At 39.9% G+C, this 15,356-nt stretch overlaps 2 protein-coding genes across 2 annotated transcripts in view; both read right to left on the bottom strand.

Annotated features, from left to right (window-relative positions):
- The window catches only part of ppp1r13ba (protein phosphatase 1, regulatory subunit 13Ba), a 38,356-nt gene extending 36,871 nt beyond the window's left edge, over nt 1–1,485 (bottom strand). Inside the window, exon 1 of the mRNA XM_020054264.3 lies at nt 945–1,485. Within this exon, the coding sequence (XP_019909823.1) occupies nt 945–953 (9 nt within the window). The 5' untranslated portion in view covers nt 954–1,485. The remainder of the gene's footprint in view (nt 1–944) is intronic.
- A 1,005-nt stretch (nt 1,486–2,490) lies between these two features.
- Nucleotides 2,491–8,682, bottom strand: ptp4a2a (protein tyrosine phosphatase 4A2a). The gene is made up of 7 exons (XM_010892905.5): nt 8,566–8,682; nt 7,816–7,937; nt 7,063–7,586; nt 6,854–6,946; nt 6,512–6,642; nt 3,417–3,491; nt 2,491–3,230 (listed from the first exon to the last, which is right to left on the bottom strand). The coding sequence occupies exons 3-7, from the start codon at nt 7,156–7,158 to the stop codon at nt 3,119–3,121; spliced, it is 507 nt and encodes a 168-aa protein (XP_010891207.1). The 5' UTR covers nt 7,159–7,586; nt 7,816–7,937; nt 8,566–8,682; the 3' UTR covers nt 2,491–3,118.
- Between the last annotated feature and the right edge of the window lie 6,674 nt (nt 8,683–15,356).

Raw genomic sequence — 15,356 nt, 5'->3', positions numbered from 1 at the left:
CCGGTGTTGGTAATTACCCAGGAATTCAGCCAGCTGACCCAGCCCCTGTGATGCCCACAACATCACCGTCCACAAGCTAATCCTCTCCATCATTCAGCAAGTGACTCGCAGGAGAATCACAGGAGAATCACAGGACAGAAAACAGGACACCGTTCTGTTTAATTAAACGATTTGGACCCAAATAGTGTAAAAATAACAATAAAAAAAACATCCAATATAAATAAAATGATTGATATCCCCGCTAGACATGATTTAAAATAAACACTTATTTAGAGTGTGTATGTAAATGAAGCAGTTATGTAATCCTGAACTTTCAACCCCATTCACCACTTCCTTAGTTATGGAAGTAAAATAAATGGCCACTGACCAAAAGCTTGTTATGTGGTATGAGGTGATCCTTGCTGGAGCTGTGTGAGTGTGTGTATTTCCCAACACTGATATCAACCACTAGTGGACTGACACTGGCAGGGAGGTCACAGGTGAATGTCAGTAAAAGTGTCACTGGGACCACCAGCACTGTGTGTATCTTCCATAAACTACACTAAAGGTCAGCCTAATTTCCCCTCTTATTCTACCTCTTTCTCTTTGTATGTCTTTCTCCCTCCCCCTCTAGGTGTATAGGCATGTCTCTTGAACAACAGGGATTAGTGCTGTGAATCAAGTACAGTTATGGTACAACACTGATACCGATTTGTCACAGTCACCATTGATTACCTCCTCTTTCTCTCTCCCTCTCTTTCTTTAACACACACAGCCGCACAACTCATCCAACAGTTATTCGCAGAATTCAAAATCCATATCTAAATTCTACGAATCGTCAGCCTTTTTTTCAGTACCATGTGCCAAACTCTCCTCATATTTTTGTTATCCTATTGACAAATTCTTTCAGAGGCCTCTAAAACTTAAATAAAAAACAACAATCATAATAATTCACTTCTACTCACCGGCATCATTGTTGCAGTCCGTGATGTATATACTTATTCCGGAAAATCTTTTGTAATTAATCGCTCTCTTCACTTCGTCTTTTGCCTCCCCTGATGTGTTGCCTATGTATGACAGGCTGATCTGTATAACCGGTCGGTAGTCCACGTCCCTTCCAGAATCACATGTGAAGCAATGCTTGATCCCACAGAGATACAGTCACGGACGCCGGCGAAGTGGGTCACAGCACGCAATATCACGGATCATACAGCCTAGTTGGGAAGCTTGTTGTTCCAGGGAATTTGATTGTGAGCATTACACAGTAATACCAGTGACTAAACGAGTGCACTCAACAAATAATTCACCGATTGCCTTTCCAGGGTAGGACCGCCTGCCCGCGCGCTGGAATTATATGAAGGATAATCCAAGGACAGGACAGGGACAGGCCAAGTCCGCTAAAAAATCAGTTATACCAAAGACGCCTGGTTTAATATTGTTTCTGCATATTTAGCCACAAGTGAATAAACTATTTGAAGTAGACATCATATCGAAAGAAAATTGGGGTCAAATCCATTCCCACCGCAACATTATTAATTAGAATGTTATGTCTGAATATAGCCCAATCAAGAGCGTCAGTCAGCTGGTGGGAAATAGCCTGTGTGGTAGTTATTATCTTTATCGTTGAGGTAAAAATAAAACAGAACAAACTGTTTTAATACACAAGATAATGCAACTAACTCTCCATCGGGAGGTGACAAATGTCATGACAGGCACGCTTCAGCCTGGCAAAATAACAACTCTTGTTGTTCTGTCTGGAGATTCACGCTTTGAGAAACGTAGTCTCAACAACTACGCCATTAATAATAGATAAGACAAATTATCTTATGAGATTTTTCAGTAAATTAAGTTGTTTGAACACCAAAGCTGTTTCACAAGGATAATGCATATTTAAGTGGAACTTCAGTGTCATCTTGTGTCCACAGTGTGAAATTGGATGCTTAAGTTGAATCTGTATCTAAAAACAATAGCCTAAATAATTAAATACTGTACACCTTTATTCATAGTTAGGTGCAGAGAGGAGAAACAAGCTGTTTAATGCATGACACCTGACAAAAAAATTATTAAGTTTAGAGGAAGGTCTTCAATCCAGTCCTTAGATACCCCCTGCCATTTCCTGTTTTTGATCTATTCCAGAGCTAGCACCCCTCATTAGACTTGTCAACTAATCATCAAGTCCTTGATTAGCAAATCAGGTGTGCCTGTTCAGGGCTACAACAACAGTGTGAAACATCTAGACCGGACAGGGGAACTCAATCTTACCCTGCGAGGCCCGGAGCCTGCAGGTTTTCTGTTCTTCCTCATCATTAATTGCACCCACCTGGTGTCCCAGGTCTAAATAATTCCCTGATTAGAGTGCTGCAATGAAAAACTGAAGTCGAACTGGCTTTGAGGTCCAGAGTTGAGTTTGAGGGATCTAGAATTCACTGAGGAGAGGGATGAAGACCTAGGAAATTTTAGTGGTTTTCCACTGTGTGGTGTTGGCGGCTGGACTCATCATCTGAAACATTATTAGGTTGAACACATTTATTTACAGCACAAACATTTAGTCAAATAAAATGAAGGTATTTACTTTGAAATGGCATGGCAAAACAGTAATACCATGGTAATAACAATTGGTCTAAATGACAAGTTTGATTTGATATTCATTCAAATTATACTGACTAGGCACCATTTGGAACAAAGAAGTTATACCCAAATATAAGTTATAATTTACTTTTTGATGCATTTACCATAAACTAAAACATGTCTACCACACAATGTTATAGAAAGTACCCAATAAATAGTTTTTGTGCAGATGTGTGCTTGTCTTTGATTGTATTTTAAGAAACACTATCAAAGGCTGTTCACCAGACTTATCAAATAAACATATTCATCTTTTCACAACTTGTACATGATCATACCACCAACAACTAGTAACATTTGAAAAACCTTGCTTTAATGATTCACAAATACAGTAATTGAGGGAAAACCTCTGTGCTAAAATCTCAGAGATGAGTCTATCTGGTCTCTTCACATTGTTTACACATTGTTTAATTTAATTAGAATATTAAGACTTATTTGGGTATAATCAATTAATTACAGTTCTTATTCATCCAGGTATATTTCTAAGAAAACCTTGACAATATCGCTTAACTTTTTACTGAATGCAACAATTTTGCCCATTAGCATCTTTGAAGCGGAGGCGCATCTTGGGTTTGTATTGCTCAAGGTACAGGAGTTGTTTTGAGTTGAAAGCGCCACGTCTCTTTCTGAGAAGGAAAACAGACCAAGTGATTCTGATGGCATTCATGCCTATATGTTTTGATTATTTGCACTTTCAATGTCTTCGGAAAGATGTACTCATGAGTAACTAAAAGATAAATTAGATCACAGCAGCAAGAGTTGATTCATGAAAATGTTTGAATGCCTGAATATGATAAATGGAGTGGACTTACTGTCTTATGAAGTGAACAGCATCCTCATACTCCATCCCACACTCAATCAACGCCAGGGCTACAAGGACTGGGGCTCTGGATGGAAAGGATACCAATTATATCAATTATCCTATAGAGACAGCAATGGTATGATATGGTTATCATCCCAATCCATTCACAACACACTGCTTCTGCAGTTGTGTTCCGTTACAGTTGCGGTTGGGTTAGCCACCAAAGACCATTCTAAGATGCTTTAGTACCTCTCAAAACATGCAGGAGACTCATTGGATCCCTTGAAAATGGTGCGAAACTCAATTAACTTTGTATATGACCCCATAACAACGTCTGACTACCAAAGATAACAGCATGTACTGTAGCACCCAAAAAAAACAACTTTTTCCAGGTTGCCTGGTTTACCATTAGTCCCAATTTGTTGGTAGCTAGCCTAGTCTGTTCACCATTCAAAACAACGGAGAACAGACATCTGAAGGCAAATACACTACCGTTCAAAAGTTTGGAGTCATTTAGAAATGTCCTTGTTTTTGAAAGAAAAGCAAACAATTTTGCCCATTAAAATAACATCAAATTTATCAGAAATACAGTGTAAACATTGTTAATGTTGGAAATGACTGTTATAATTGGAAACTGATTTTCAATGGAATATCTACATAGGTGTCCAAAGGCCCATTATCAGCAAGCATGACTCCTGCATTGCAATGGTACGTTGTGTTTGCTAATCCAAGTTTATAATTTAAAATGCTAATCAGCAACAGTGAAGAGGTGACACCGGAATGCCGGCAGTCTAGACAAAGTTGCAAAGAAAATGACACAGTTGTGCTCAAAAGTTTGCATACCCTTGGAGAATTGGTAATACATGCACCATTTGTAAAGAAAACATGAGTGAGCAGACAAAACATGTCTTTTATTTCTTATGGGATTCACATTCAACTGTAGGTCATAACAGAATGGCCCAATCATAAAACAAAACATGGCAACAAAGAAAAAAAATAAAATGACCTGACCCCTGTTCATAAGTCTGCATACCCTTAGTTCTTAATTCTGTGTATTGCCCCCTTTAGCATCAATGACAGCGTGCAGTCTTTTGTAATAGTTGTCTATGAGCCCCTGAATTCTTGCAGGTGGTATAGCTGCCCATTCGTCTTGGCAAAATGCCTCCCGGTCATGCAAAGTTTTTGGTCGTCTTGCATGAACCACACGTTTTAGATCTCCCCAGAGTGGCTCTATGATATTAAGGTCAGGAGACTGTGATGGCCACTCCAGAACCTTCACCTTTTTCTGCTGTAATCACTGGAGGGTCAACTTGGCCTTGTGCTTTGGGTCATTGTCGTGCTGGAAAGTCTAAGAGCGTCCCATGTGCAGCTTTCGTGCAGAAGAATGCAAATTGTCTGCCGGTATTTTCTGATCACATGCTGATTCATCTTGCCATACATTTTCACAAGATTCCCTGTGCCTTTAAAGCTCACACCCCCCCCAAAACATCAGTGAGCCACCACCATGCTTCACAGTGGGAATGGTATTCTGTTCACTATAGGCCTTGTTGACCCCTCTCCAAACATTGTGACCATAAAGCTCTATTTTGGTCTCGTCACTCCAAACTACAGTGTGCCAGAAGCTGTGAGGCATGTCTAGGTGTTGTCGGGCATATTGTAACCAAGCTTTTTTGTGGCATTGGCACAGTAAAGGCTTCTTTCTGGCAACTCAATCATGCACTTATTTTTGTTCAAGTATCGTCGTATTGTGCTCCTTGAAACAACCACTCAGTTTTTCCAGAGAAGCCTGTATTTCCGCTGAGGTTACCTGTGGGTTTTTCTTTGTATCCCCAACAATTCTTCTGGCAGTTCTGGCTGAAATGTTTCTTGGTCTATCTGGGTATCAAGAGATCCCAGAATTTCCCACTTCTTAATAAGTGATTGAACAGTACTGACTGGCATTTGCAAGGCTTTGGATATCTTTTCATATCCTTTTCCATCTTCAAAGTTCCATTACCTTGTTACGCAGGTCTTTGGACAGTTCTTTTCTGCTCCCCATGGCTCAGTAACTAGCCTGCTCAGTGCATCCACTTGAGAGCTAACAAACTCACTGACTATTAATACACAGACACCTATTGCAATTTAAAAAGCCACAGGTGTGGGAAATTCACCTTTAATTGCACTTTTCACCTGTGTGTCACCTTGCGTGTCTGTAACAAGGCCACACAAGTTGACACACCTTGTTTTTTGTATGATTACTCATTTTCAAAATCAATGCCAAAATGTCACAACTTCTGCCAGGGTATGCAAACTTATGAGCACAACTGAATCTCAGACTGGCCAGTAAAAAGAATAGATTAAGATGGGCAAAAGAACACAGACACTAGACAGAGGAAGAAATCTGCCTAGAAGCCCAGCATCCCAGAGTCGCCTCTTCACTGTTGACATTGAGACTGGTGATATGCGGGTATTATTAAATGAAGCCTGTGAGGCGTATGTTCCTAAAACTAGACCGTAATTTATTTGTCCACTTGCTCAGTTGTGCACCGGGGCCCCACACTCCATTCTATTCTGGTTAGAGAGAGTTTCCCCTGTTCTGTGAAGGGAGTAATACACATCGTTATACTAGATCTTCAGTTTCTTGGCAATTTCCCACATGGAATAGCCTTCATCTCTCAGAACAAGAATAGACTGACCAGTTTCAGAAGAAAGTTCTTTGTGCCTGGCCATTTTGATCCTGTTATCGAACCCACAAACTCTGATGCTGAACTAGTCTAAGATACAGTATCTGAATATACTGAACTAGTCTACAGGCCAGTTTTATTAAATCTATAATCAGCACAACAGTTTTCAGTGGTGCTAACAACAGCAAAATGGTTTTCTTTCAAAATGATAAACTTAGATTAACAAACACAATGTGCCATTAGAACAAACGAGTGATGGTGGCTGATAATGGGCCTCTGCACGCCTACCCAGATATTTCATTGAAAATCAGCCGTTTCCAGCAAAAATGGTCATTTCCAACAATGACATTTCCTACTCTGTATTTCATGACACAAAATTGTGACCCCAAACTTTTGAACGGTAGTGTATATTGTATATTAAACATGTAGGTAGACAACTCACCGACCCAAGCCAGCCACACAATGCACTGCAATGCAACAACCAGGTTCCTCACGGAATTTACACTTGAGAAGGTTAAGCCAGTCATCAACAACTTGTTCAGGGGGGGAAGAACCATCGTCAAAGGGCCAATCCTGTTTGGAGAAACCACATGGCTTGCATTAGGCTCTGTTAATGGATGAATTAAGTAGATTAATTGACAAGCTTAATGCCTTTCTGCAATCTCTATCATAAGGAAAAAGACAGACCCTAGATGAATGCAAGTACAAGAGAGAATTACATAAACAAATCTGAAGGGCTCAGATGGGTGACAATTGTGGCAAAAGAGAATAGAAGTTGTCTTACCAACACAGTGATGCCTTCCTGCTCCAGGGGGGTTTTGTCATAAGTGGCATCACACACTCTGACCAGTGTCTGAACCCCAAAAGCCTTCAGATCCTGCAGATAAGAAGTGTTATAAGTTGGTAATCAAGAGACTGTATCTTTCCGTTCATTTCAAGTTGGCTTGATATAGACAGCAGGCATATGTATTATAGGAGACAATAATACTGCACCTCTATAAACTTCACCAGCTGGGCATTAGTGGGGTTGTGGGTGATCAGGAACTTCATACACTCATAGGTGATTTCAACAGGAGCGGGTCGATTCATCTTGACAGATAGAGGGAGTCTTCCAAAAGTGGGTGTCCAGTACAGTAGAAGAGAAAAGTACTCCAAAATGGTAGGAAGACTTACTATTAAGGTGGTTGTAGAAAGACACAAACTATGGGGCCAAAGTAAATAAAAGTGGAATATGAAAACAAAAGAAAGGGGGTATCCCTTTAGACTTAATCCCAACTAGCCCATTCAGGAATGGTTTAGTGGTTATTTGGTGGCTGGATTAGATCAATCCAAGCCATACACTTGGGGATATACCAGCCTCTCTCTCTCTCCAGGAGTACTGGTCGACTTCTGGTGGGGTATTTCTTCATATGTTTGGCTGAAGGCTGTTCACTTGTCCACAATGACCAGGTTCTGGTGCTGTGCCTGGCAGAAGTCTCCACAGTTCATCACCCTCATAAACGCCATAAATGTGCAGCCTACAAAATAAACAGTTACAATCACAGCTTGACCAAGTGAAAATATTAGTTATAAACAAACTTGGATAGGATACAGCACTTAACCCATTCAGGCTATATAAGAATCGGACACGCGTCATGCAATGCTCACGTTTTAATGAATGTGTAATGGAACGTGTTGATTTGTGACAAGGAAATAGGCCTGCATGTTGAAAAACACTGAGAAAACCAATGACTGAAACAAACCAACCGTTGTGTGCGGAGTAACGTCGCGTTCATCCAGCGTGCACAAGGCGGTGTGAGAACTCTGCACACCATTGATTCTTCTCTCTACAGAGACACAGCCTAGGGCACCTGCTGCTCACCCCTGACCTGTAAAACAATAAACAGAACATTAGGCGGAAACCTAGCTTACACATTACAGGTAGGTTTCGGTAGTTTGCAGGCTCAATTTACGTTAATGTTTCATTCAGCTTATAGGATACCACAATTAATGTATTATTTACTAACTGTTTAGTTACTGACTGACATTACCTAGCTAGCTACACCTCTTTTACTTAGCATACGTGGGAATGGTCTAACAAATTATTCCCTTAGTGTGTGAATGGTCTTATTAAATTGTAACGTCACATTATGCAACGATATCAATAAAACCGTTAGTTACCTACTATGTAGCTGGATCGCCAGCTATTGCCAGAGAAGCACCAGAATTTAGTCCCCAACGCTAACATACTATTAACGTAGAAGTGATGAATTCCATTTGATATCCAAGACTGCAATTTGACATACAGGTTTTGAGAACTAGCTACTCTGCTGTAGTAGTTAACTACGGTGCAGACAATACTCGGAATCAAGGCTAGCTATGTAATGTTACGCGCTAAGAATGCCGTTAGCAACGCAGAAGATCAAACTAGCTAACATTAGCTAGCTAGAAAAATACATTTCTGTAAAACAGTGACATAGACAATAGGTATGTGAATGTAAGAAGCTGGTTACTTACAAAAAGCTGTTTATTGAAGCCTTCAATGAAAGACTGGTTAACAAAAGCACCATACCCGTTTGTTGACAGCGGCTTAGTATTATACCACGTGACTCACGTGACGTCACTGTTTTGCTGGGAAAGATGAGCGTTTCATTCATGTTCTCAACACTAGGGGGAGTCCTTGTACGGAAGATGATAGTAATCTCTGAAGGAATGCGAATGTGTACGTTCTCTCTGGAATACAGAAAGAGATGGAAGACCAATGCCTTAATGAAATAAATTATAGAAACAGTTTGTTATGTCTTGGTCCCTGCATCACTTTGCCTACTCAACCTAGATCCGTAGAACACCTGTTACTTTTGTGTGAAGTGGACTAACGGCTGTTTTGTTTACTAAAATGTATTGCAGTCTCTGTGAACATGGGAGTGGCTCAGGCAGAAGACTGAGTTTTCCTTGCCGGCCTTTTGGAATTTGCAGAATGACCCAACCTGCCTGCAGAGTTTTGAAGTGACCTACAGATGACTCAGAAGTCCTCATGACATAGTTGATGATGTGTTGTAGTGAATCTGAGGGGGGATTGGACAGTTAAGATCCCGGGATACCGTAACCAAGCGGGCAAGGACAGTCGGATTGGGTGGTCCACTGAAGTGGGTGAGAGGTGCGACCGGGGCAACCAGTGTGGAAAGTGCAGGAAGCATCCACAACCAAAGATTCCAGCCACCCACCACCGCTGCCTCCACCTGTTTGGTTCTGAGTTTCCTTTTGTGGGGGATCAGTACTGCATACCTTGGTCATTGCCTATGTGGATTGCTATTAATGAAATTATGAATTATTAAACACACAATAATTTTTTTTTGAAATATGTGCCAATTAATTGAAAAAGGAAAACTAAAAATCTAATAAGTACTCAGACCCTATGCCATGACACATGAGCTATGGGTTTCTCAGCAGAAATGGGAGAACCTTCAAGAAGGACAATCATCTCTGCTGCACTCCACCAATCAGGTCATTATGGAACTGTTTCCAGATGGAAGCCACTCCTCACTAACAGGCACATGACCCACTTGGAGTTTGCCAAAACGCATCTAAAGGACTCTCAGACAATCCAAAACAGGATTCTTTGGTCTGACTTAACCAAGATTGAACTATTTGGCCTGAATGCCAAGCATCACATCTGCAGGAATCCAGCCACCACTCATCTGGCTAACACCATCTCTACAGTGAATCATGGTGGTGGCAGCATAATGCTGTGGGGATGTTTTTCAGTGGCAGGAACTGGGAGACTAGTCAGGATCAAGGGAAGGATCTGCAGAGAAAACAGGGGTGCTACGCTTGTAGCTTCATGCTGAAGAAGATTTTAATTGCTGCCAAAGGTGCTTCAACAAATTACTGAGTGAAGGGGTCTGATCATTTATATACGTGTGATATTTCCTTTTTATACTTTTGCAAAAATGTCTAAAAACAGATTTTTTTCCTGGTCGTTATTTGTATGGTATGCAGATGAGGAAAAACCTAAATCCATTTTAGAATGAGGCAGTAATGTGATGTAATGTAAAAAAGGGAAGGGGTCTGAATTCTTCAAATGCATTGTATTTTGTTGGTATTTAGCCAAAGAGCTTGTCTTAGTTATAAAGGTGGCATAGTATGGCTACTGTCCTCAGTGTTACATTATAATATTTAGAAGCTGGTGATGTGTCGTGAGAGTAAATTTAATTAATTTGACAGACACTCTTATCTAGAGTGACAGTATTAACTGTATATATTTTCATACAGACCTCAAAGACAATCAAACCGAGAACCCTGGTGGTTAATGTGCCATGCTCTACAAACTGATTTTGTTACAGCAGGCCCTTAACAGATATACATTTGTAAATATAAGCATAATGTTGTTGCAAAGACAATGAATCGTTTAATAAAATTGGAAAATGTGGAATACTGTCTGCTTCTCAAATACAAGCCTCTGCTCTAACACAAAATGTTTGTACATAATGAATAGTCTAAATACACTCACCTAAAGGATTATTAGGAACACCATACTAATACTATGACCCCCTTTCGCCTTCAGAACTACCTTAATTCTACGTGGCATTGATTCAACAAGGTGCTGTAAGCATTCTTTAGAAATGTTGGCCCATATTGATAGGATAGCATCTTGCAGTTGATGGAGATTTGTGGGATGCACATCCAGGGCACAAAGCTCCCGTTCCACCACATCCCAAAGATGCTCTATTGGGTTGAGATCTGGTGACTGTGGGGGCCATTTCAGTACAGTGAACTCATTGTCATGTTCAAGAAACTAATTTGAAATGATTCGAGCTTTGTGACATGGTGCATTATCCTGCTAGAAGTAGCCATCAGAGGATGGGTACATGGTGGTCATAAAGGGATGGACATGGTCAGAAACAATGCTCAGGTAGGCCATGGCATTTAAACCATGCCCAATTGGCACTAAGGGGCCTAAAGTGTGCCAAGAAAACATCCCCCACACCATTACACCACCACCAGCAGCCTACACAGTGGTAACAAGGCATGATGGATCCATGTTCTCATTCTGTTTACGCCAAATTCTGACTCTACCATCTGAATGTCTCAACAGAAATCGAGACTCATCAGACCAGGCAACATTCTTCCAGTCTTCAACTGTCCAATTTTGGTGAGCTTGTGCAAATTGTAGCCTCTTTTTCCTATTTGTAGTGGAGATGAGTGGTACCCGGTGGGGTCTTCTGCTGTTGTAGCCCATCCGCCTCAAGGTTGTGCCTGTTGTGGCTTCGCAAATGCTTTGCTGCATACCTCGGTTGTAACGAGTGGTTATTTCAGTCAAATTTGCTCTTCTATCAGCTTGAACCAGTCGGCCCATTCTCCTCTGACCTCTAGCATCAACAAGGCATTTTCGCCAAAAGGACTGCCGCATACTGGATATTTTTCCCTTTTCACACCATTCTTTGCAAACCCTAGAAATGGTTGCGTGTGAAAATCCCAGTAACTGAGCAGATTGTGAAATACTCAGACCGGCCCGTCTGGCACCAACAACCATGCCATGCTCAAAATTGCTTAAATCACCTTTCTTTCCCATTCTGACATTCAGTTTGGAGTTCAGGAGATTGTCTTGACCAGGACCACACCCCTAAATGCATTGAAGCAACTGCCATGTGATTGGTTGATTAGATAATTGCATTAATGAGAAACTGAACAGGTGTTCCTAATAATCCTTTAGGTGAGTGTAGATGTGAGATGCATACAAAACAGTGGTAAGATTTAACATCATTTCTCAGACTTTGGAAAAGTAGGAGTTCTGTTTTTTACAGGTCTACAGATTCAAAATGGATTGCTGTTCCTCGGCACTCTAAACACATCTACATTGCGTGCACAATTATTAGGCAAATCGTATTTCTCAAGATTGATTTTATTGTTGAACAAACACAATGCTTTATGTCAATCCAAAATATTATTGAACCTCACAACTGAATGTTAGTTTTGTTCTTTCTCAGGGGAATATATGTGTGCACAATTATTAGGCAACAATTGGTGTGCAGAATTATTAGGCAACTAAATTACAAAAATAGTTTCTCCCAACTCACTTGTTTATTCTCCATTTTTAAAGAAAGTGTAACAAATAAGTAACACTAAATGACAATTAATTAAAATGTGTGTCTTTTCAAAAATATTCAGTGACCAAGATACCCATCAGAATGTAGTTTAATTTAATTAAAGATGAATACACAGCCCCTTTAGGTCTTGTCTTAGTCTAACCTATTAATGATGAATTAAATGATGAGCCCATGAATGCCATTCTTGAGTTTTCTTTAATTTAGGGTGTGCTAGTTTACAATACAAGGACTTACTTTACTGTACAGTTGGTGTTGATTCATCTTGAGAATTTGTCGCTGCATTTAATAATCTCAGTGCCTACATGGCTTAACAGCACTGAAAAGAATGGAAGATTAGCTGGGCTGTTGAAACCCTTACTGTGACTTTGTTGCCTTGTGACGGCCTTCTGACTGTGCTCCGTGTGGCAGTGTTAACAGGCCTGAGAGATGAAAGGGTCAGCACTTGAAGGTTTCCTCAGCTGGGTCAACAAGTACTACTCAGTGTTTGGGTGTGTCTGTTCATGGTGTTTGTGTTCTGTGTCATGGTGTTCTTGTTGGCCACCCAGCCCGCTTGGGGAGATGAGAACTGAGACTTTGTCTAATACCAGACAGCGCATGAGCATCAAATTCTGCCATGACAGCCATCTCACACCTCCACCTCTGGGCCCAACAGCTCATCTTCGTCACCTGTCCCTTTTTAATTGTGGTGGCATTTCTAGTTCATAAAAGGAGAATATTTAAAGTGTGTTGCCCAACACCAGTGCTCTCACATGCACACAAACCTAGAAAATATACATGGAGGCCAGGATTTGAACCTACCTGGTCAGTCTGATTTCGACATTCTCTATTGTGCCTACTACGGATGTGTGCTCTGGAACCTTTCCCAAACTCATTAAATTGTTACATCTCCAAACACACAAAGAAAATCTGAATTGTTCCAAATGTGTCAACATGTAAATTTGTGAGAAGGTTTATCTGGTGAGCAGGCATTACAGTGTAGACGTTACACTCAATTAATTTGTCATCGATCCAGCTCTATGAATAAAAAAAGCAAACATTTATACAGTAGGTCCATTATAATGCCAAAATAATTTAAATTCAGATGTATAAGAATGGGTTGGGGGGTTATGTTTTACTTGCCCTCAAAACTATTTTATTACCTTATTGTGGGCCGGACGGAATTGCCTCACGGACCAGATTCAGCCCACAGGCCTTAGTTTGCCCACCCGTGTGAATCTATCTCTATGAACTCATGAAGAAAGATAGATGACTTATTCCAATTGCAATCTATATGAATTGGACATCTAGCTAATGCTCATCTATCTTTCTCTCTGCAATCATAGATATAAATACATGACTTATTCAGATAGCAATCTATTTTTATGGATGAGTATGAATTAAGTCATCAATCTATCTGTTGGTCATATCTATCTCTATGGATTCATTGAGCTAGATAGATAGATTTATATCTGAGTAATTCATCTATCTCTATAAATTGATCATCTATATATCTATTGCTCATCTATCGCTATAAATTCATAGAGACTCATTCAGAAAGTAATTTATCACTATAAATTAGTAATCCACCACCTCTATCAGTTTGTGAACTACCTATCTATACGACTGAATGTTCAATAAATCTATGATTTTATCATTTATGTAGCAGTATTAATATGATTCTATCAGCTATCTCTGTATGACTTGGCATGTTGCTGTGTCAATTCATTTTGTAGTTGATGTATTTATCTATCTATTGGTCATCTGTCTACCTCTATGGATTCATAGAGACAAATAGATGACTCATTTGTCACATATAAATCTGTATGAATCAATTATCAATCTGATAGTTATCTAACTATCTATCAATCTATCTATCTCTATGAAATAAATACATCTATCTATCTCTATAAATTGGTCATTTAAATATATATTGCTCCTCTATCTATCTTTATGAATTCGTATTCACAGAGTAATCTATCGCTAAGAATTAGCAATCTGCCTACTTTTATGAATATGTGAACTACCTATCTACAACTTTGTGTTTAATGTATGATTTTGTCATTAATGTAGCTGTATTAATTTAGTTTGAGCCTATCAGTTGTGTTGTGAGGTTGGTTTGGGATAAAGAAGATCATCATGTCTGTACTGTAGTAATAAATATGATTGCAATAACAGCAGAAATAAGCCAAGAGAAACAACTGTCCAAAACCAATCCATGTTTCACAGAGTTCAAACCATGATTGACCGTTGTGAAAAATACATTGATGATTGACTGTTGTTTCTCTTGGCTTATTTTTGGTAGTGTTGGAGTGCTGCACCAATTGCATGCATATATGCATGTTATGACCAGCAGCACACGGCAAACAATATGACCATATTGATACCTTTCATGCTTTCATAAGAGATTTGCATTTAGAAATGCAAGCAGCCTCACTTTTGAGGGGCTGATGCGGTTTCTTCTCTCAAAAATGATTTGCCCCGTTTTTGAGATGACCCACTCATGGCCATTAGGCAGTCTCCCTGTCATGACTTTATTAAGCAGTGGGTAGGTCGAGGCCTTGTTCTTCCACCACACTGTAAACTCTATGGTATTTCTTACTCAAATGTTTTAACTAAGTGTAACTCAAAGTTAGTGTAATGTTCCCAATGACTTAACTGATACTGACTTCACTCAAAGTTTACTCATTAAGTTGAGGTTCAAAATGAAAATGTTCCCAGCATGCTCTGCTTCAGGTTGATATTTTGGAATTGTTTTATTATCCTTTTTTGCATGTACATTGACTGAATAATCTTAGCTGTACAAACATCAAACATCTACATATATCTTAAGTAATCCAATAACATAGTCAAAAACGATTTGGCACCCACTACTCTAATCAACAAATACACTCATGGATGGTAACTCTTGAGTTCACTTGAAAGGTCAACGCACATTGGGAAATTATATTGGAGGTGTTTCCTAGTATATTACACAATTCTTTACACAAATGCCAATACAAGTCAAATCTGAAATCCAGTTTAAGCTGTATCAGCTGGGGCTCCTCCGAATAGGATCGGCATCTGTTGAGGGATTCCTACATGCAACATCCCTAGTTTGTCTCTTGTCAAACAGCATCCTTACAACAGACATATTCCCACAGTTGTTCAACTTACCAGTTCTTTCGTTCTTCCCGCTCCTCGGCTGAATCGGCTCAGATTTTGAATCAGTGGCAGCGTGTTCTC

The sequence above is a fragment of the Esox lucius genome, chromosome 15 (assembly GCF_011004845.1).
Source record: "Esox lucius isolate fEsoLuc1 chromosome 15, fEsoLuc1.pri, whole genome shotgun sequence".
In the NCBI taxonomy this organism is placed as follows: domain Eukaryota; kingdom Metazoa; phylum Chordata; class Actinopteri; order Esociformes; family Esocidae; genus Esox; species Esox lucius.
The sequence above is the reverse complement of the archived record's forward strand: the minus strand, read 5'-3'. Positions and strand labels throughout refer to the sequence as shown.